At 35.7% G+C, this 23,935-nt stretch overlaps 1 protein-coding gene across 6 annotated transcripts in view; it reads left to right on the plus strand.

Moving 5' to 3' along the window:
• Window positions 1-2,371: 2,371 nt before the first annotated feature.
• The window catches only part of LOC140058223 (calmodulin-regulated spectrin-associated protein 2-like), a 31,123-nt gene continuing 9,559 nt past the window's right edge, over window positions 2,372-23,935 (plus strand). For 3 of the 6 annotated variants that reach the window (XM_072103789.1, XM_072103802.1, XM_072103795.1), the window contains exons 1-11: window positions 2,377-3,961; window positions 5,603-5,790; window positions 12,258-12,356; window positions 14,440-14,655; window positions 15,354-15,439; window positions 17,292-17,448; window positions 17,966-18,107; window positions 18,693-18,926; window positions 19,132-19,243; window positions 19,414-19,548; window positions 20,304-23,691. In XM_072103789.1, coding sequence (XP_071959890.1) covers window positions 2,983-3,961; window positions 5,603-5,790; window positions 12,258-12,356; window positions 14,440-14,655; window positions 15,354-15,439; window positions 17,292-17,448; window positions 17,966-18,107; window positions 18,693-18,926; window positions 19,132-19,243; window positions 19,414-19,548; window positions 20,304-23,691 — 5,736 coding nt within the window. In that variant the 5' untranslated portion in view covers window positions 2,377-2,982. Of the gene's footprint in view, window positions 3,962-4,190; window positions 4,289-5,602; window positions 5,791-12,257; window positions 12,357-14,439; window positions 14,656-15,353; window positions 15,440-17,291; window positions 17,449-17,965; window positions 18,108-18,692; window positions 18,927-19,131; window positions 19,244-19,413; window positions 19,549-20,303; window positions 23,692-23,935 lie in introns of those variants that run through there. The other 3 variants (XM_072103813.1, XM_072103807.1, XM_072103819.1) reach the window with 3 other exon arrangements.

Raw genomic sequence — 23,935 nt, forward strand, 5'->3', positions numbered from 1 at the left:
GGTAGCCTGCGCAAAGGTCATCAAGGCCAAACTTAAGAGGATGACTCAAGCCCTTCCATGCGAATCATCTCAGGTTAGACCAACCTCCAGTGGGCAGGACTTGTAGTTGAAACTTCTGGCTCAAATGACACTCCAGGGTAATAAAATCGCAATAACTTATAAAGCACTGACAGTAATTGCTTGTCAAAACCAAATTGCCTAACCGTAACGCTAACGTAGCCTGGTCCGCGTAATGGTCTGATCGATAGCTAAAGACTCGTCGGACTTAAACAATTATTTTGGACTTTCAATTAATTATACGGTTTGTATGTGTCCCTAAACGGATTACAGAAAAAGTTTATGATATGCCTAAATGTGTAGAATGCTTACAATAATAACATGGCTATAAGATGAGAGTATAACAATGGAATACGTAAATTCAAACAAAAAGAAAAACAGCCATTTTTGTAACACAAACCTCTTGGATTGAAAAGCCTGTTTGTTAGAAGTGTTCGATATAACCAAATGGGATACCTCTTAACTCTCCATTCCCATCTCCTGTTTTTCACATACTGATCCCTGCATTTTTCACTCTCCTATCTAAAATTATTTATATTTTATCTCATCATTAAACATCAGCTGTCCTCTAAGTGATTTGCGTTCTGTTTGACGATAAAGTCTCCTCCTGTTTTATATAAACAGCTATAGTTTTACCTCATTTACTGCTGGTATCTGAGAGGACTTGTGCTTTTCTGTATTGTTTCTACGATTTGCCCTTCTAAATATATACACCGTGCTGCAACAAAATATATAACTTACCATACAGACTACTGAAGGTTATATCCCAAGTGAAACAAATAATGATCTCACACTATTGATCTAATGCGTAAATAGTTTGCACGACTCGAATCACTATAATAGCAATACGCATGTGCAAAGAATTGAGGAATTCTCGCCAATGAGAATTACTGTCTATTCACAGTACTTCCTGGTATTTGATAGGCTACAATGTAGAGAGAAGAATTATCAAAGAAAATGCATTTAAACTTCACAAACTTTCCAATATTATACCTCATCCCGACGTCTTCGTTTGTATGAAATATTAACTTTTTAAATGAAAATGTATTTGTATTCCCCTATTAAATGTATAATTACTCTCAGCAACAAGCAAGTATATACAATTATGGAGAATTCTGCTCTCAGCCAGTGAAAATGGCACTTAGACGCTTCCGTAGAAATAACATAATTAAATGCTGGTTTTTTTTTTATTATAGAAAGACGATATAGTGTAAGTAGACTATAAAAAATGTTATGAGTGCACACGATATAGATGAGCCAACTTAGCCGACTGAGCTTGTGTAATACGAACAAAAGATCTTGTGATATAATAATATTTAAACAAGGCCAACAGCCATAAGTCGCGTGCTCTCAGGAAAAATTGAACTTTCAAAAAGTAATGTACTTTAAAACTTTTCTGTACATCAAAACAGTTCAAAAAGTACAGAAAAACGCAAAGTGATACCCGACAGACCGATCGACCGACCGACAGACCGACCGACATAGTTAAAACTTGTCTGTACATCAAAACAGTTCAAAAAGTACAGAAAAGCGATAAAACGCATAGTGATACCGGACCGACAGAGAGACCGACAGACAGACCGACAGACCGACCGACCGACATAGTTAACTATAGAGTCGCGTCCACGCGACTAAAAACGGAAACGAAAAACAAGAAATAGAAAAACAAAACAAAAATTTGAAAAAAATAGACCAATAAAAATATATAAACACATCAGGCACATAACATTAATTCTAAAACGCCCGTTGATATACTGAAATTTAATTAATTAATTTGAAACGATAAAGATGAGGAAATCTGTGAGAATTAGAATAATTATAAACTAGCTTTGTAGCGCCCTCTAGAAAGCCATAAATGTTGTTACGTAGTATCGATCGGAGTGCCATTGTGCCACAATACGTTCATTATTTCTACATACTCTATAGATCATTTTTGTCGTGATTAAACAATGTAACATAACATTAGTTTATGTATGTATCAATAAGAAAAAAAAACACATAACTTATTGTTTATACTGAATCAGCCAATTAAAAAGCTCCATTACTTTGAACCAATCAGAAGACTGTAATATTCTTATCATCCAGTTAAAAGACCCGTACAATTAGAAGTTGGTTTATACATGGAGCGAACTGTAGTTAGCAATCGTGTGTCAGCCTAATGTTTCTACTTTGTACTATCAGTGGGACTTTTTAGTATTTTGTAGGGTTTATCTGTGGAGTCTTTTATCTCTGGTATATCCTAACTCCAGATCGATGTATCTATTCCGCCTGATTACCATCAACACCATTTCTTTGTTAATTATATTCCACGCGTACACAATGGAACTGACTAATGCTTCAATAATAACGTTGTGGTGGAATACTCATTTTTAGTCTATCGTGTTTAGCTATTTAGCTTCAAATGTATACACACCTTTTGTGCTTTTCATATTTTATAACTGCAAACACATGTTGGATTTTTACAGCAGTGCTGTCATATTTTTAACAGCTGTAGTATTCGTCAATTTTTATGTTATTTATGCATGTTTGTTAATAGCTGGGCCAACGAATCATGTATCATTAGTTGTTTTGATGGAGTCACCACGCCTTATTTAGCTACCTGTAGCCCTACCTCATGATGGAGACCTGTCGGCCTAAAAATGCTCTTCGATCATCTAGATTGTTAGGTTCGTCGAGTTTTTAATTTATTGAAATATGTCTTGTTGATTTTTAGCTTTGTGTCATCGCATCATCACAGTAAACCGTTTTACTATTTTATTCAAAGAGAATGTGTGTCCAGCCGTATGTAACCTGGAGTGACAATTCTGAATAGGTCTAAGATGAAGATTAGGGCCTAGAAATCGAGTTTGTTATGCTTGTGAAATGACGTAGGCCTAACGTACATCATTGTTATCGTAGGAATTGTTACCAAACGTATCTTTCAAGATGTCACTTAAAACGTTTTTCTCAAAATTGGTCTCCAAATCCACCGAGACTAAAAAACAGCGTGTCGATATAAATAAAGCAGACGACAAAATACCAGTGCGACAGGTAACACTAGTTGATTATAGCAGTCTGTTGATGCCTGATGATAATGATGATGACGTCATGTCTTATTACCCACATGAGAGGTATGAACTAGTTTACGATGATGACGTTATTTCGCGTCCGAAGGAATTACGCGGTGCCGAGGATCTTGAGCGCTATATGATGTCGTTAAACCAACAAAATGTTGAGATATCAAAAGCACGGAAGAAAGGTAGATATTCAAAACAAAAGAAATATAGAATTAAGAAAAGTAGTTCTTTACAAAATATCTATGATGAATCGTTATCAAACGATAGGAATATGTCAAGAAATTCTATAGAGAGACTAAATATACGAAACACGGCGTTGTCGAAATCGTATACCGACTTGTCGCAAAGAAACCAAGAAGAGATTATTAGTCCGCCTGAGGAGTGGAAGACGTTTGATTCGCCAAAGACAATCACTCCTTTAACTCCCGATAAAGATGAAAGAGGTTATCAAATGGATTCTTTGGAACGAGGCGTTACACTTCGGGATATGCGTCACAGAAAAGAGGAATTTATCAATAGATCTCGACAAGATAAATATTTTGAAAGGAAATCAAAATCATTCGAAAAACAGAATTCCGGAGAAGAATGGTCATATTCGACACCACGCTCAGGAAGTGACAGTAGGGCCTCATCAAGGAAATCTATTCTTCGACAAAACAGTTTGTCGACGTCTTCATCATCTGGTGTAAAGAGTCATGACGGATTGGTTGCTGATGGTGTTGTAAGCAGACCACCTTCTGGTCTTGCGTCAAGGTCTCAAGCAAGTCCTTTCTATGATGGTGCAAGAACACCTAGGAAAAGTGACGTCATGGATTCGTTTAGGGCTTCAATGGAAATATACATGAAAGGTTTAGTATTTCAGTTTATTTTGACATCAGTACAGTATTTAATTTGATTTAGTTTAACCTCTAAGCACTCGCAATGTTATTCAAGTTCATCGGGAAAAGTTTTTTTTATGATACTGTGATATTTCATTTTTTCAATATAGCGCCACCAATTTTATATTTTTACGCATGCGCTTATACTTAAAAATGTGCCATCAAAATAAAAAAAAAATATTCAAAGGGGTTACCTTTAACATACGATGGAAATTATACAGCAGATTTTAATATTATATTCCTCGTCGTTTTGGATTAGATATTACATTTATTGATTAAAAATGAACAGTAGATAAGGTAGGTAAGAAATTGTAGAATTTAGGAAGCTCGTATTTTGTAATTACAAGTAGTAAATTCCGATGCATTGAGTGAAGAGTTAACCTGCCTGCTGCTGCTGCAGCTGGTGGCAAAGCAAAGTGTCACCCGAGGCATTCGCTCAATTTGGGCGGGTTTGTTCAGAGAACAGTCGCCGCCGTCTAGCAGGCCTAGCCTTGACCAGGCCTAAGCCTAGGCATAGTAGTAATGTCAATAATAATAATAACTGAGCTTCTTAGGCTAAGCCAAGAAACTGTTGTAGGCCCTAGGGGCTAGGCCTAGATAGTATAGGCACGCCGCCTAAGTCCAGCCAGGTACTAATAATTAGGCACACAGGTAGTATAAGTAAAAAAAGTTATATTCATTCTTGTGTTGTGAATTTTTGGTTGGTTGATGTTGTACAGTATATGTAGACACTGCTGGGTGGGGCCTAGCCATGGCCCTAGCTACTGTATTTCTTATTTCGCTGTGGCTAATAAGATACGGTACCGTATTCTAACTTCTGTTTACTAAATAAAGGTACGGTAAAATTGCATTACAGTACGTCCTAATTAGCCAGTGAGGTGCTGGTACGTGTTTTGACTTCATCGTATAAGGACTTGGGATTTTTTTTTCATATATCGCGTCTGTACAGTAGAGAATGCCTATTGGCGGCGCATGAATGTGTGTGTGCTGATGAAGGTTTATTTTGATTCATCCTATTTAGGCCTAGGCCTATATTTTTTATTAAATTTTACAGATAGTGACCATAAACAACAAGCAAATGCGGACAATAAAGGGGCCCTCAAATACTATGATTTAGACAGTAGCCCCAGGGCTGAGTCACAGAAATCAGCGCACACATGCAGCTGGTCCCAGCCTGGCACAGCTTTCCCTACACAAACAAATTCATTCTGTATAATGAGGTTATATATAGTACGTAGTAAGTAAGCCTAGGCCTCTTTTGAAACGGTTTTCTGTATTCTAGAATTAAAATCAACCGGTTTTGGCTTTTCAATAATAACAGACATAGGCTACATTTAGTTTTTGTCACACACGACGGCGATAATAATAGCGATAAATGAAGCATAATAAAAATGCGGTTGATCACTGTTTTCGCGATATAAAAAAAAAATCCAAAGTCCTTATACGCACACACACACACGTACCAGCACCCCATTGGCTGGTCATGACGCAATACAATTTTACCGTACCTTTAGCAAATGGAAGTTAGGATATGGTACCGTATCTTTAGCCACTGCGTTCTTATTTTTATACTAGTAAATAATCGTGCAACTTTATTTTTTTAATCTGTAGATTCTGGTGGTAATAAACCCAGTATCAGGTCGAGAGAGTTAGTAGTAGAGCCCCCTAAACGACGCCCACAATCTCTACACATGCCATACAGCATGGATGGGGGTCAACATGAAACCAATGGTTTGGACGATTCATCCTCTGAAAGTGTTTTTGAGCTGGTACCGTTTGATAGCTACAATGTGACAAAGGTAAAGTTTGCATACTAATTTAACATATTTAATTTATTAATTGTTCATTGATACAGTACAGTATGTGATTTAATTTGATTTATGAACATTTATTATATTTAAATTCTCACTGAAATGTACATGTAGCATATAAAAAAGAACATTCAGTGAAGTATGGGACAAACAGGTGCTAGGTAGACACCTCTAGAGTGGTCCAATCACAAATTGCACAGTGAGTATTGAAAAGGTTTATAACATTAATATTTAAATAAATATTTAAGTATAAAAGTAAGTTATAAATTTGTAATATTCAAGATTTAAGTTGGCCGACATTTACAGCAGCGACAACAGGACACCCATGTGCACGTATTGGCAGTTTCATACGTATTGGTAAATAAGTCGTTAAAATATTGGTATAGAATTGGTTGATGGAGAAATGAACACTTTTCTAAAAGTTCTTTTATTTTAGACTGTAGAAAAAATGCGACATTGTTCAACTGTGCAAACCCTAAAAACCTGTGCAAACCCTAAACCTGTGCAAACCCTAAAAACCTGTGCAAACCCTAAAAACCTGTGCAAACCCTAAAAACCTGTGCAAACCCTAAAAACCTGTGCAAACCCTAAAAACCTGTGCAAACCCTAAAAACCTGTGCAAACCCTAAAAACCTGTGCAAACCCTAAAAACCTGTGCAAACCTCCTCCAAACCAAATGTATTTTACTGTACTATTGTATTATCGTTGTTCGTTATCATCCTACAGTATAGAACTAATACATACAGTACTGGATTAGTGCCAGTTTTTTTTGTATTACTATCTGTCAATCTGACTATCTGTCAAAACCCACACTATATTACATTACATTGTACTGTAGTATAAGATACAGTATGTACTCGTACTGCTGTATGTGTACAAAAAGTATGTTGAAATAATAGTTACAGTGTTATTCAAACTCATTTTGTGTTTCTAGTGACAAATTTTAAAAATAGAACACATTTTGTTATAATCGTATCAAATAGTCCAAAATAGATTTTGCATTACTCATTTAACCATCAATGTAACTAAAGGTGTAAATATTTATTATGGATAGCTACAGTATAGAGAGTATGCAAGTGAATTCAGCTGTTGAATATTCAATCACACGCCGTCGTTGACGACCCAGCCAAATTCGTCCAGCAATTCTGGAAGCCGTGTTCACGCTTAATAAACGCATTAATGTGTACATGTTCCCTGATGTATGATTGTCATGCTACTGTATAATAATAACAAAAAGACACATTTTGAGCATTGTTTATTTTGTTTATTTGTTGTGTCACAAGCACTGTGAATAGATATCATGGTATTCAATTGTCTGCAATAATAGGGATATATTTCATTAGTCAAATAGACGTGACAGTCTATTTTGTTTTACTTTAGTGTTTGCAGGTCTTAGCAAACAGAATGTATTTGACTTTTACTTCCTTTGGCTACATTTTCACAATTAATTCAGAATTTGTTTACAGTTAAAAGCTTCAAATAATTGTCTTATGCAAACAACATGAACTATAATAACATCTAACTTTATAACAGCTTTATACCATGTACTAGTGCTGTGTTACACTTACAGAGTATCAATCAAAAGTGATTAACATGGCAAGGGTATAGCTAGAGTATTCTAGGGATGGGTGTTGAGGAGTTTGTGGGTGGTGTGCAAAATTGAAAACATTTTACTGTACTTTCACAGTTTAATGTATACTGTACTCAGACTGTAGCTGAGTGCAGTGTTTCCAAACACAATTAAACCTAATTTAAATACTAATTGTCAATGTCATTAGTCTGGGAAGTTATTAAATTATAAGTTAAAACAGTATCTATTATGGATATACAGTATTTGACATAGATTTCTAACATGTCTACAGTATGTTAATACAAAATCAATAGATTGACAGGTCCCTGAATAGAACGATGAAATATGAATAAATTAGTTTAATAAATTGAATAAATCATGAATTGATTGGCCAATCAAATTTGAAGTTATTGTTTGTAATCCATTTGACCTAGATTATCTGTTGCTAAATTGCCATTCATTGTTTGATTTCAATCAGACCATACAGGTATGCACAATTTTGTAGCCATGGCATACCTGTAGAACATAATGCACAGGACTGTACTGTATGCAGTATCAATTGAATTGAACACAAAACATACATTCTGCTGGTTGTGTACTTTATGCTAATCACAAATTGTAATGTCTATGAGTGCCACTTACCTGGATGAACCGACACTAGCACCTCCTTACAAAGTGGGAAACAACATGAAAGTTGTTAGTGGAATTACTGTACCCTAATGAGTCCGCTATTGCACTCACCTCTAGTGAGAGCATCCCAACCTACCAGTAGGCACTTTTTTTGTACGCATTTTGCTAAATATTCTTTTCATATCTTTAAGTTCGTGGGAAAGAGGCTTGTCGGTTTATCCAAGTAAGTAACCATAGTGTATGTGAATTGAATGCATTGCTTAATAATCATAATGAATTATAACTAATTGCACTGATTACACCCACTATGTATAGTGTATACTGTAGCATGGTATCTTGATCTTGATCTCAAGTACACCAGCAGTGTAAAGTCAACTGTTTTCAGACACGGCCATGTGAAGAACACAGCTATAATGAACAATAACTGAAGTCTGTCTAAATACCATAAAATCCTTAATTTGTTAGCAAATGTACAGTATGCTTATTTTACGCTAATGAGTATCATTGATGTGTACTGTGTTACAGCAATTACTGTGTTTATTTCAGTATTTACATGCATGAAGAAGAAACTCAACCAAACCGCCACTGGAATGTGATCATTTATGGAACAGGTTGAAATTTTAAAAGTGAAAGTTTAAAAAAAAAGTGTAATAGATGAATTTTATAGTATAAGCAGCTTTACGTTAGGGAGCTACAGTATATATTAAAGTTAATTGTTCTAATCTAATGTTGTAAACTGCATACTGTATTCAGTGAGTTGAAAACAGATGGGGACTTGTACCCACAACCTCCAGATGACCAAGTTCATGAACACATACTGTAAACCACCAAGGCTTGCGCTGATAGGTAGAAGTACAGTAAGATACTGTAGGAGTCCAAGGAAGTTAAATATAATTTAATAAACTATTTTTGTACTTTTTTATGCTTAATCAACTGACCCAGAATAGGACACAACCCAGGCTGGAATCATGTATCCAATTTTATGATGCATTGTTATAAATTAGGATCTCTCAAGAAATAATCAAAACCTTTTCTGAACATTAAGTTTATAACACTTTGATGCACCCTTTACTATTTAAAATTCTGTAGTACAGTGTGTATTATTCTTTTCTAATAAACAGATTAGTTTTTAATATATTTTCCAATCTGATCATGCAAAGAACCTGACAGTCCTGAGTGACGCCTTAAAACACAACCATGTATTACAATCAACTGAGAATGAGTAACTTGATTTATGATATTTGAATTTGAGGATATTTTATAAGCTCACATAGTAAAGCCAAATGTAAATTGGGAAATGGTGAGTCATATGTTATTAGTAGGAAAATCTTGCATTACATGTACACTGAGTTATCCATAACCAAATTACACAACTGTTTTTTATGTTGTCATTAGACTATCCAGGTGCATACAGTACTGTACATACACACTGTTTAATAATATCTGGATGGATTTGAAAATCCTTCAAACCACATTTGTTGAGTCACAAATTTGATTATTCAATGGATAACCTCCTCGTGGATAAATCTCAACTGTTTTCTCCATGAGAATAAAAGTACAAGAAAAATACAGATACTGTGTAAACAGTGAGATGAGTTGGGATTTCATTGGCAAACCTGTCTTTTATTTACTCAAACAGCTCACATTTCTCATTGATTACATACTTATAAGAAAAGAAATTATTTACCAATTTCTATTGAATAAACATGTTTTGACAGTAACCTACATGTATAGTTTGCAACATACAGTACCACCCCCTGAGGTCAAATCCTTTCGCAAGTAGCCAGTTGTTGCAACGACTGGTACAAATTTACATATTTAAGTGTTATTCCTACTGTACATTACAAAGTATTTGGCCCAGTTTGCTGTAATTAAGTGTAAAGTCCTGTATGTTTCGTCGGATATAAATTAAATTGGTTTATCGATACAGTATTTTCTGAAACGTGGACCTTTTTTGTCATTATATACAGTAACATTATTTTGTCTTTGTACAGTATTCAAGTTTACTATTATTTTGTAATATGTTCCCTTTCAACCATCAAACTGTACATTATGAGTGTACAGTAATACCACCAATTTGAGTAAACATATCATTGTACTCTCTTTATGTACAATAGTATTAGTTAGTACAGTATTTATTTATATATAAAATGGTTGCATGCATATAGTAATGCCGGTAAAATACTGTTAGTTAATACTATAGTGATAATTCTCTCTTCTTCCCACAGCAGCCATCATTGATCTTTCACAAATCAATGCTTACAGAATAATTCAATTATATTTCTAGCTACTGTATCGCGCTCTAAAAATGTTTATTCTTTGTGGAGTGAATTAATCAAATATGATTAGGATATATTTTAGCTCGTCTTTCAATTTTTATAGAGTTCATATTATTCAATATTATTTACAGTTTTTGTTCTCTTGCCAAAATCTGGAATTTTAAAGAGACCATGTCAAGATTATTCGTCTGCAGTAACTGCATTTTACTCTGAACATTTTTCCAGACTTGGGGGAAGGGGGTAGTTACTGTACAGGTTGCGCTGCGTGAGGGCCTCTAGTTTCATTGAAACATCATATTAATATTATTGCCGTAAAAAAATGTAGTTAATTTTGACATGATCCTTTTAGAAGTGTTTCCAAGCAATTATGGTAGGCGATTGTTTTGGTCAACCTTGTTTAAATACTGGTTTAATTAATTTATCAATAAATCCGTACATTTCTAAAATAAACATAAACGCAGGCTCATTAATGTACAGTATGAATCAGCATTTGTTGAAATGGTTTTTGGGAGTTGGCTACTACCTGTATGTATAATATATAGTAGTAGTAGTAGCCAATGGGCCACAGAAATAGCTATAGAGGAAGTGATCACTTGACTTTTGAACAATATCATTGATCATCTAATGATTAAACAACAATAATGTATTGATACAGACTGTGTATTTATTACATTTATAAAATCTGCATTGTTTGAAGTTAAAAATTATGATATCATAATAATGATACATCATCAAAACAATAGTCATATGACGCTGTACAGTACTTAATTATAATTTCAAATGACAAGCAGTTCATATTAATTATTAGTCATTAGGAATATTGCAATTTAAATTTATGCGATGACGAAATTCTATATGATATTGAGACCATTTTTAAGGCTGTGCTTTGTTAAAAGAAGCCAAGTACATTATCTACTTAAAATAATGATAAGATTAATGTTAAAGACCCCTTCCCTGCAATTTTGGACGTTTTTTGGAAAATAATACATATATATCACTTTAAAAACATTAAACCATGTCATTCCTTGTCTTAAATGTACGTTTTATGGTAAATTATGATAAAAAGTGAGAAACAATGCACTACCTAAGTAGCTCGCGGCGATCGACCTCTCGTGGACGGTCTTAGGCCTAGCCTAGCTAGGCTTAGTTTTGTAGGCCTAGCTAGTAAACATCGATAACGTACGAACATCGTACGCTAGCTATATACCTAGCCCGACGTTGTATAGTTGCTGCATTAATTGTCTTTCTATTTTTGCCAGACTCCGTTGATACAAATTGGGGAAAACCCGGTATTTTCGCTGAAAAGTTAGGAGTCTTCCATTTGTTTTGGCTTCACGATCGATCGAAAAGTGGGCGAATTACAGGTGAAAAACAAAAATATCAATCCGCGCGCAATGCATTTTGGGATTTATAGCGGGCCGCTATAATTATTAGAATCGATTTATTTTTCACATTTTTAACCGTTTAAAGACGAAAAAAGTTATCGCAATAGGACCATATAGTATTATTTTTACATTAAATATAGTTTGTGATCTTAAATTAGATCTAAAAAACGTAGGGAATGGGGCTTTAAGCATCACACCAAGTGCTCAATAATGCATGCTACAGTAAGTTTCTTTAGGACTCTGGAAAAAGGATTATTGTAGATTGAATTCTACTAGCCCATTATACAATATTATATGCCAGCCCAGTGTATAATACTGTACTTCTGACCTAGAAAATACAATGAAAACCTCTATCACTAGCCAACTTGTTTTAGCACCAGTTCTAAGTACCTGGGAGCTACAATTAAAAGGCACAATATTGGCCAGTAAAGACTTTCAGCTAAACCCAATGGTCTAGTCTGAAAAAAGATGTTTAAAACAACTCTACTATTTCAGCTTAGACAACTTGAATATAAATAACTAAAACAGTAAACACTAATTGAATAAGATTATATTCACATGATGTAACTTTCTGTGTTTTGTTTTTTTCAGTCCAAGACAAGAGCGTCGTTACTCTGGTTGATTCACCAAGCCTATCGATTTGGACAACTTCCACCTGACCTTGATGACCCGTTCTTCAAAGATAAAGATGTAAGTTACTGTACAGGCCCGTAGCCAGGGGGGGTTTTTATGGTTCGGGCGAACCCCCCCTTTACAGGGAACCCCCCTTAACCGACTACGAACCCCCATTCCCGACATGCCCAATACCTCACCCTCATCCCCGAAAATCCTCTAAATACGTGCCCCACAGTACAAAAGGTTGTTTGTAAATTGAAAAATTCGTAAACTCGTTCGTGAATAACTCATACAGTACCTTCTTCCCTGTATGAGCGTACTTCGAGCGATACTGTACGTGTCTGTAAATGAATTGCCAAATATAACCTGAAAAATAAATGTTTGGTTCCTGCATATGTAACATGATATTGACGCGTCTCAGAGCGAACTGGGGCACGAACGATTCGTACAAAGGACACCGCCCGACAACTGCCTACCTATTGTTTAGATCACTGGCAGTCAGCATGCATAAAGTATATAGCCTTCCAACGTACATTAGTATTTATGTGTAGCTTTGAGTATAATGTATCATCATCATAGAGGATTATAGTGAATTATTAATATATTACACTATAATATCTATGGTATCATGTACTGTAGTTCACATTATGGCATCCGATTATTTTTTTCTAGACCACCACCAGCCGATACATACTCAAAACTGTATCAATAACACCTATTTACATTGGCATATTTAATTTCATCAACAAATTGCTGTAAATAAATATTATAGATAGAGCTATAATTATGAATTGCATTTGCCTTCACCCAGTGTGCTTTCGGGGCTTCTCTTAGACGTACGTTCGCATTGAACTTGAACGCAAAACAAAATACCGACTGAATTATCAAACAATCGGCAGTTCCGCACACAGCACGCGCATCTAACATACGGCAACAAATGTTATCGTCCTTAAAGCGTGGTTCTTCTCACTAGAACGCAACGTAGAGACGTATCGATGCAAAGTGCTGTATTAAGTAATCATAAGTGGGAACCGATGACGCAATAGTGCTGCAAACGTCGTAGGTTTAATTTCACGCAGGCGGGGGAAAACACAATTATTATTGGAAGGGCATTTGCTTAGATTTGCGTAGATTGCGTTACGTTGCGTCGCTAGTGGGAACCAAGCTTTAAATAGTCCACGAGTCCAAGTACGATCGTTTTGCTGCATGAGAGTGTCTTTTCCGGCCATCTAGGGGTGTCATTTAACAAAATTCGCTTCGCCTCAATCTTGGTATATTTTAATCAACAAATAAATATATAGAACTGTACAAATGTAAAAAGTATGAATATTACAACTATTGAAGCCCACAGAACTGAATTACGGTAATAATATACATCAAACTAACAATACATCAACACATACTAAAAAAACTAATATGAAAATACAATACAATAAAGTATAAAGAAAATACATAAAAATGTTATGAACTACAGTAAAAATCTACGAAAATAACAGCATGCTTGCCATGATAAAACCCTTGTAAATTAATTTAGAACTCTCTATGGTAGTAGCCAATCAAAATGTGCACTGTAGCGTAACAGATCGCTTGATGTCAAAGCAATCATTGTACTGTACAACATAGCCAGTTTTGTTGTAAGATGATGTCTGGTTTAGGTAGTATTTAATTTCCTTCTAATAATACATCGAGATAAATAATACTATAGTCAACTATTTGGGCAGTTATATATTCTATCATCATCATCTGTTAATTTCACCATTGTTATGGTCATCATGTCCAGCATTGTACTGTCCTCTCATGTCATTGTCATCCTCATCGTCATCGTCATCTCATCATCATCTCATCATCATCTTCATCATTGTTTTGCTGTTACCATTTCATCATCTTTTTCAGTAGCAGCATCAGTCATACTGTAATATAATTAAATAATCTGTTTGCAATTGCTTGATTGCTTGATGTTTAAACATCTAGTATGCTTGCTAGGCAAAGGTAATTAATAATGTTCCCAGCAGAGATATTAGCTAATATGCTTTTTTGACCTATCATGGAAAATCTTCTTGTCAGTAATTTATGTTATCACTTTGTATTGAGTTTTTTACCAATGATTTTCCTTATAAATTCAAATCATATAAAATTATTTTTGATTTTATTTTCACAGGGGAACGATCACCTTAAACCCTTGATCATCAAACTGCTAGGCTCCAGTGAGCTATATTGCAAGGCTGGCCAACAAGTATTCAATAGCAAAGATCAGCCCTGGACAACCCATATGAGTGTAATGCAGGCCCTGTCACGTAGAGGTATCTATGTCTTGGACGAGAGCGACCAGCCTGTGACAGATCTTGTACTATCGAAAACTGCCAAGATAAAATTAGTAAGTTGTTACAATAATGGCATCAAAGTGCTTTAGTTGTTGTAAACTTAGCACTGGTTACAGTGTACATGCCTAAAGGGTCTTTCACACCTGTTCTGGCGCATGGCATGTTTTGTTTTGATGACGCTCCACATGGCTATGCATCAATCGATATTAACGTAGCCACATGAAAATGAAACATTGACGTTCAATTTTATTTTCTGGTGCCAGAACAGAGGTTAAAAACCCCTACAGTATTGACAAGGATACAGTCCTGAGCTCTGACTTTCCAAAACTGACTTCAACCCAAACACTGATTTTCAGAATGGGGAATATGAGAAAGTTCAAAATTCTCATTACCGTACAGGTATACAGTAGAACCCCTATTACGGGGACACCTTTGGTAAAAAAAGTAATTTGTCCAAATGAAACATTTCAACTAAGAAAATAACATAAAATTTCAAATTATTTTTGATATTTTTAAGATGAAAATGTATTGTATGTGATACATGATCCATTATGATTTATTTTTAATCTGAATGAATGCATACAAATTGTATTATTTTGTGAATAGTTTGTAATTTTTCCATACATTAACTACAAATAGTTTAATCTACTTTACTCGACACTCCTATGCAATATGTATAATGAGCTAGGTGTACTGTTTCTTTGACATTTGTTTTAGTGCGTAATTAACTACATAAATTATGTTTGTCTAGCCCGCCCACCTTGCTATGATGGACGCCTTGATGATGGCTTATGCATCTGAGCTTGTCACTGTTGAGAAAATAGTCCATGCTGTCAGGTAGGTGTTTTAACAGCTTTTAATGTCTCAACACTTTTATTATAGGATTAGTTAAAGGGTTAGAATTGTGTATGTGTTTGACATTATTTATGAACCTATTATTCATAAAATATATTCTATTTTTAAAATAAATTAATTGTTTTCTTTGATGATGCTGTTAGTGTAATATTCTATATTTTGTTATATTTTGCTTTGAATATTAAAAAAGTAATAATACATAATCCAATAATTATGCTGTCTCAACACATTTTTAGAGACTTTTATTAAGCTCTGTCTACACTATCAAACTTTATATGAAAAAAAAAGTGATGTGCCAATATAATAATGGACACGATGATGTCATATCACTACCATATTTGGACATATCACTACCATACTTGGGCACATCACACTTTTTTTTTCGAACTTGTTTGATAGTGTAGACAGAGCTTAAGACATGGCTTTAGTTATGTTTAAGCTGCTGGAGCTAATTCAGTCCAGTCCTGAGTAGTCAAAACATCAGGCCATAGATGTAGTTTGATTCCAATGTCATTGAAAACGTCCTGTATAATCTATTGTTCAAATTGTCCCTAGCTTAAATTGTCATTGTTTTGAGGATAATGCTTGTCATATACATGATTGCCTAACCTGTATGCAGACCGTTTAAATCGTGTTTACGCTTGAATGACTCAATGCTTCCATTTGACTATAGAGGGCATTTTATGGAGACTGAAAGCTTACCAAATTTGTGCAATACCCATATATGGACAGGATGATGCTATAATGCTAAATATCTATGTCTCACTGTTGTTAAACCTCAAAAGATTTGATTCTTTATGTATTTTTGTCTGAGAGCTAGCACAATTTCTATCCATCTCTCAATTACTGTAACTATTTTGTTATTATTATCATCATCATCATCATCATTTCATACCACTGCATGGAAAAGTCATGTATCACATGTGATGCCTGTATCACAGGCCATAAGCTTAATCTAACCCGAACCTTAATATACAAGTAAATGTGATACATGTGACACTGTATTACAGCATTTGCATATGATACTAGACATACGAATAGAACTTTCTTGCAATCAAACGAAAGATTGAAGTTTAACAAAAGCGTTTCACTCAGAACAATAAAATGCAATATAAAAATATAAAAGACATTTAGAAAGGTAGAACATACAATCAAAATATTAAAACAAAATTACAATAAAATATCACTTAATATAAAAACAATAAATATATATTCAAAATGTTAAAAACAAGTTTAACTGAAAACATCTGAATATTGATATAGGCGTGCATTATAAAAATGTAAAAGTTTTAAAAAAATTTTACAAATTTAAAAAATGTTAAAAACTTCAAAAATTTTCAAAAATATTTATACACAATGGTACGGAAGGTCGCTGAAACATAACACTAAATGTTTACCATTTTTGGAATAGTCCGTGATTAATAATAAACGTTTTTGAACGGTTAGTTTTAACTCTAGGGATACAGAACTCACGGAGTCTTCTAAGATTATAAGCAGCAGAAGGAGCCTCCGGTAACAAATGATTCAATCTGTGACTGGGGTCTTTGATTTTAACGAAAAAATCCTTGCACAGTCGAACACGGCGGTCTTCTAAGGTAGAAAAACCAAGGAAGCTGCGGGCATCGGAATAAGTAGCATGCGGAAAAATACATTTAAAGGCCCTTCTCTGAATTGGTTCAAGTTGTTGACTCTGTTGCTTCGTAATTTATAGACATAAAATACCATACACGTGGAGATACACTACAGATGATTGGGTGCAATTTCTATGTATTTTTTATATGCAAATGGAAAATAGAAATAATACTTACCACTTATTTATTTACTAAATGTACAGAAAGTTCACCACTTTCAATGCATCCAGTGAGTTGCCCTTTGACCTAGAGGATGGATTGTTATTCTGGTTGAATAAGGTCGCACACACAACACAGCAGATAATGGAGAAAAGACTACGAGAACAGCAGCAGCATTACATTGATAACCCCATGCACAAGGTAAGGCATCAATGACTTTTTTGTACAAACAGAATTGCAAGCATAACATTCACACCATGCATTTACAAGAGAATTTGCCTGACTATACCCCTTTCTCATTACAAAACTCTAAAGCTCAAAAACTCAAAAAAGGTGATGTGCCCATATGGACATGATGATGTCATATCACTACCATATTTGGGCATATCACTGCTAAAGTTTATGCAACAATAACTTTAGAGTTTTGCCAGGCAATGTGAAAGGAGTACTTTGTTGCCCTCTGTGTCTTCTGTTTCAAACTTTAATAACAAGTTTGGAGCAACTTGTTTTACTCTCAATGTTCTCAGATGCTAATATATTTACTGAAAACAAAACAAAATTGCTAGTGCCTAGCGGCACATCCCAGATATTGGAAACGCATCAAGCTAGCTATGATCACTAATGCTACCCATAAACCACCCTTAGAATCACTTTAGAACAAGACCAATCTTAAACTTTACAGATTTAATATGGTATTGCAATGGTTTTCTATTTACAGATAAGATTAAGAAGACCAAACCTGCCACCTAAAGACTTACCAACCATCCCCCTAATGGACAACCTCTTGACTGATATTGGAGATGGATGCTCATTGGCCCTGCTCATTCACTTCTACTGCCCTCAGGGTGTGGACTTTGAAGGTACAGTAGGCTCAGCTGGTCTTATCATCTGAAAATAACATTTATTCCCATCCCACGAATAAGTAATTTTTATGAAAAACAATCCAAAGTGTGTATTAGCCAGACTACTACAGTTGTTCTTTCTAGACCCAATGTTAGCATAGTTAGTTCCTGAGTATTGTATTGCATGTAATTTTAACTAGATAATTTAGGCCTAAATACATCAAGAGAAGAATTTCTTTATCCTTACAAAATAAATCATAACATTCATCTGAAATTATGTAAGAAATTATGTAAACTGAAATGTTGAGACATTCTCAACCATACTTTATATCTTTTTGGAAACACCAAACCTAAAACTATGTCTACACTATCAAACTTTATGTGAAAAAAAATGTGATGTGACCGTATATGGTGTCATAGCACCACCATATTTGGGCACATCAAACTTTTTGTATCAAACTAGTTTGATAGTGTAAACAAAGCTTAACTTTTCTAGTGTTTATTGGCCAAACAAACCTTAATATTGCATATGTAGATCCAAATACTGTTTTTCATATAGATGGAAGAGACCATTATTTTATAAATATTGTAATTGTATTTTAGATATCTCATTAAACAAGACAATGTCACTAGCAGAATCCATGCACAACCTGCAACTGGTAAAGGCTTTCCTAGATCACTATGCGCCAGGATCATTCCATTTCTGTTTCGAGGATCTTCTTTACTCGCACCCTAAGTTAAAAACTAACATCCTTGCTATTTTGGCTGAGCTGTTTTACCTAACAGAAGTAGAATCACCTGACTGGGTTCGTCCTTTGTACATGTACCAACAAGAAGGTAACTCTTTCATTGTTTGTTTTAATGGTTTTTCTAATATCTGTATACTTTTTAAAAGTGTACTTAATATAGTAATGAAATGGTTACTGTACTTACTTTAACTTAATACCCGGTCTACCATCCGTTATGTCACTCCCGTTCTTCATGGCTGCAATCCCAAACTAAGTTTTCATAGTTAATTTGTATGCACATTTTCTTTCTCCAGATTCTGTTGCTCGCTACACGCCTCAAGTTCCGATTAGTAACGTAACAAAAATGAGTTTCCAAGCGGGACAAATGCGGCATGCAACAAGTAATCCAGAAATCAATAAATCTTTGTAAGTAATTTATAAATTGTCTATAAAATAATAAATGAATTCACTTATGGTTATCCTTGGCAATTTGCCTAAACATATATTATTTTTAAAAATACATTATAAAAATTTTAGAAATTTTACAAAATATAGTTTTCAAGGCTGCTTTAAAAGTATGTATTTTATTGTTTTAGATCAAGGGAACCTCTGTTACCAAAGCGACATCACCAACAGTACGGATCACATGATGATATCCTTGATCAACGAGGTATTGATGACATCACCGTGAAGCAATCCATACTAGCATGGCAAGACAATAATGAAGCTTTGTAAGTTACTAGTCCAATGGGCTAGCTACCTCTTGAGTACCTTGTTACGTGTCAATTTACTAGGCTAGCTTAGAAACAACTAGGTGTAGCTTTTACTGGGCTAGCTATCTCTTGAGTACCTACCTTGTTACGTGTCTATTTACTAGCCTAGCTTAGAAACAATGCTAGGTGTAGCTTTTACTGGGCTAGCTATCTCTTGAGTACCTACCTCGTTACATGTCTATTTACTAGCCTAGCTTAGAAACAATGCTAGGTGTAGCTTTTACTGGGCTAGCTATCTCTTGATATTACATGCCCATATGCCATTTTGCACTATTAATTTGATATAGTTCTTAATACTGGTGACATCTTCAGTACTAGGCTGTAACAGGACCATCCCCTACTCTGTTTGAGTAGTGTGTACCACATTCTTCATCATTCAATGTATGTACATGGGATGCTTCCAAAGAACAAGACAATATGACACATACAGATCCTGGACTCTTGCGTCTCACATGCTAGTCTACAGTACATTGCCTTTATGGTATACCGCTGCAGCAGACCAGCTAGGCAGGAGAATAATGAAGTTCTGCTAACTGTAGCTTTTACTGGCCCACATCCCTAAATCAATGGCAATGCTCACACAAATCACATACTGTATAAGGAGAACTTTTTTATCGAGGGCTTTTAAATTAGAATTTATTAAAGAAATTTATTGTATGCAGAATTTATTCCTAAATCATTCACAGGTTTTTAATTTTTTTTTCTGTTTACAGTACATCATCGAATCGAGTACCAATCGCTAGCCAGAAAGGTGGAAGCTTACTTGCCAATGTTAGCATTGATAGTGATCTAGATGATGGTGACCTTACAATAAACAATCAGCTAACATACAGAATGACGGCCAACAAACTACCTTCAGATGCAGCCACACGCGTACAGGAACCAATGGACGAGGCTGATCTGGAGATCCAGAGTCTGACGTCACCCAAGGGATCCTCGCAAGGCTCCCTCTACCAAAAAGACAGTGGAGTGGATGGCTTAAGTAAGAGTGGACAGAGCTTAGCAAGTAAATCAACAGGTCCAGAATATTTTAGACAGGATGAAAACGAGGACAGCAAGAAGGCAACCGTGTCTCGGACATCTACATTCCGTGTTGAAAGACAACAACAACCAGTTCATCCAATGGTTCCAAGTTCTGCAAATGTTATACGAAAAGAAACATTTAGAGTAGATAACAGAAATAAAGGAAATGTTAGACAACGCTTTATTCACTCTCAACCCGTTCCGCAAGAACATAGATATCAGAATAATTCTCAATATGGTGGACAAGATCAACGGAGTAGTCTCAGTCTGGATGTCCAGTCTGTAGACATGAGGCCACCAGGTCATTCTATGTACACAGACGGCATTATGCCAGCGAACTTAAAACCTTTAAAAGAAAAAGTGAACAATGTGAATAAAGAACAGGAATACGGAGAAACGTCTTCTAGTCACAGTCCGCGGAGCACAAGTAGTAACGATTCTAGTCGTGTTATGACTTCTTGGAATCGAAGTCATGGAACCTCTGGTACACCAGATAGTTTTGGTGCTGTTACACCTCTTAGTGGGATGAGCACAGGTTCTATGACAAGTGCTCCAAGTCATTTAAATGAACAGCGAAGAGTGTTTGATGCACCTAGGCAACAATGGAATACTAGAGAACCAAACAGGGCAAAAGCAAGGGGTGGGGAAGCATTTTATATTAACACAGATACAGAACAAATAGGAAGTAGTGATGGGGGTTATTCAAGACATGGTACAGGGGATAGTTTCAATGTAAATAATAGAGGGTACAATGTACAAAGTATGTCACAACAAGGTTATATGCCAGCGCAAAACAGGAGGTCACAGGAATGGATGGGTATGCCAAACAGGACAGAGGTGGTCCATGCACGCCAATCTTCAGATCCACTACAATTACAGGCTTATGACCGCTACCAGACACCTCCCCATGACATGGATCCTGGCATTAACCATAGTTCAGGTTACTCAGGCATGCAATCTGGATTCACAAAGCCATTCCATTATCAAGGAGGGGAGAATAGAAATTACGGGCAAGGTAATAGTGTAGATGTACAAAGTGATCATGTGACATACTCCCATCCCGAAAAAGAGTCTTTCAAACTACAGTCTGAACAGTTGACCAAAGAAACTCGGCCTGCCAATGAGGTCGCGACCTCATTCGCACCGATAGTGACACAGTCACATGACCAAATTAATAGACATGAGTTATTGAACCATGACATAATAGTGTCACGTCCAGACATTACTGAAAGACTCGAACCCATGCATGTAGATGTTGTAACAAGTGTTGTAAATGGTGAACCGCATGGCATGACTACGTGGCTTGAGAAAGTAAAGCATGACTCTGATTCTGTACCCTCTGTCGATGCAGGTACCAAGTCGGACAATTCCTGGGAACCCTCTGCATCTGAAATGCTCCAGTTGCGTTTACAATTAGAAGAAAAACGGCGTAATATTGATCGCGAGAAGCGAACAGCTGAGCGTAATTTTAGCAAACAACGACAGCGTGTTGGAAAGGCCGCTTTCATGCAAATAATTAACAAAGACAATAACCATGATCAACACCGCCAAGCAGAAAACATTCAAGCTGCCTCGCCACCTCATGGTAAAATAACTTTTGCAGACCTAAGTGCAGCTAAGCAAAATCAAAATAAATTGAAAGATGAACCTATAAGGAATCCATCGCCGCAAAATGTTCCTACGTCAAAGATTTCACCTAATGGAAACAATGTTCATTCTGCCGGTATTATAGGACCACGTTCAGGAACCCATTCACCGCATCTTACAAATGATGAGTATAATACCTCAATGGAAAAAATGAACGCTAATCTTTCGCAATTACAAAATGAGATTACGAGATTATCGCAACAGCACGAGAAATTAATTCATGGTATTGGAACAGAACCAAAACGTGTTAGCCCAGAATTCAAACGTGCTAGCCCAGAACCTAAACATGCTAGCCCAGAATCTAAACATGCTAGCCCAGAATCTAAACATGCTAGCCCAGAATCTAAACCAAACACAGACTCTTCTCCAGGTGGGTTCTTCTTAAAGGAACCTGAGCCTGTTGATAATACAGAGACTGATGCAAAATCAAGTGGATTTTATCTGCAGGATCCTCCTGCAGCTGCCCACGATCCTCTTTCTCAGGATCCACCAAAGCCAAGTGACTCTGAATGTTTTTACTTGAGTCAACCTGAACCTCAACTAAACAATAGAAACCATTATATAGAACAATCTGAGGACAGGAACGATGGTGGTTCATTTATATTGCATCCGAAACCATCCTCTCCAAATGTGGTAGTATTGCAGGATGTACCAAAAGCACACTTTACCGATAGTCACACACCCATAGACAATGTTACCGCTACAAGTAAAAATTCCATTGACGATAATGCCATAGATACAAATAGATTAATTAGTGATAATAAGATTCCATATGACTCCATATATGGGTTATCAGAACATGTTGAACAAGCAATTGTAACACCTTCTGGTGATAATAATAAAACAAATGATGTTTACAATCAAGCTGTTGCAGCAAAGGTAAGTAGTAAACAAAACCAGGTACAAGTGGATGGGTATCAAGAACCAGTTGTAGAAAATAAATTAATGAAAGATTCAGAACCAGAAGAAATAAAAGAGGCAAAGTTAGAAGGATTGGTTGAAAAGAAACGCTTTGCTAAATTTGAAATTGGAAATGAGGATGGAGAAGTAAAAGAGAAAGTCAAAGCACGACCTAAACGATTTTCAATTAATCTTGACATGGACGAAAATGAAAAAACAGTAGATCATACAGTTAAAAAGTCGCCTCCACCAGTAGCAAATGGGAAAGCACCAGTAGAGGTACAGAAGGCACCAGTAGAGGTACAGAAGGCACCAGTAGAATTGCGCAAAGCACCAGTAGATGTGCGCAAAGCACCAGTAGAAAAGAAAGTAATAGAAAAGTCAAGAGAACCAAGTCCAGTACCTGTAGAAGATGTCAAAGAGAATGCTTCAAATGACCAGTCAGCAGGGAATACCTCTGTTCTTGATGAATCTGCAGTGTCTGATACTTCACATAATAAATCAACTGGATTTGTCATTGATGAAAATAAGGTAAGTGTATTTTGTTTTAGTGCAAGATCAATTTTAAAATGTTTAAGTTGAGATGTTGAGACTTACAAAGCTGTAGCTTGTGTGTCCCTCAGTTCTATCACTTCATTCTTATTTACTATATGAGGCAAATTTGCAAAAAGAATCATAAGGGAATCCCATCATGCTCGGGTGAATTTAAATAGATAATCCAGATGTTTTCAGAATATGTCATAATGTATCATGTCATATGGATCATTGAAAACGA

This window comes from Antedon mediterranea, chromosome 1, assembly GCF_964355755.1.
Source record: "Antedon mediterranea chromosome 1, ecAntMedi1.1, whole genome shotgun sequence".
In the NCBI taxonomy this organism is placed as follows: Eukaryota; Metazoa; Echinodermata; class Crinoidea; order Comatulida; family Antedonidae; genus Antedon; species Antedon mediterranea.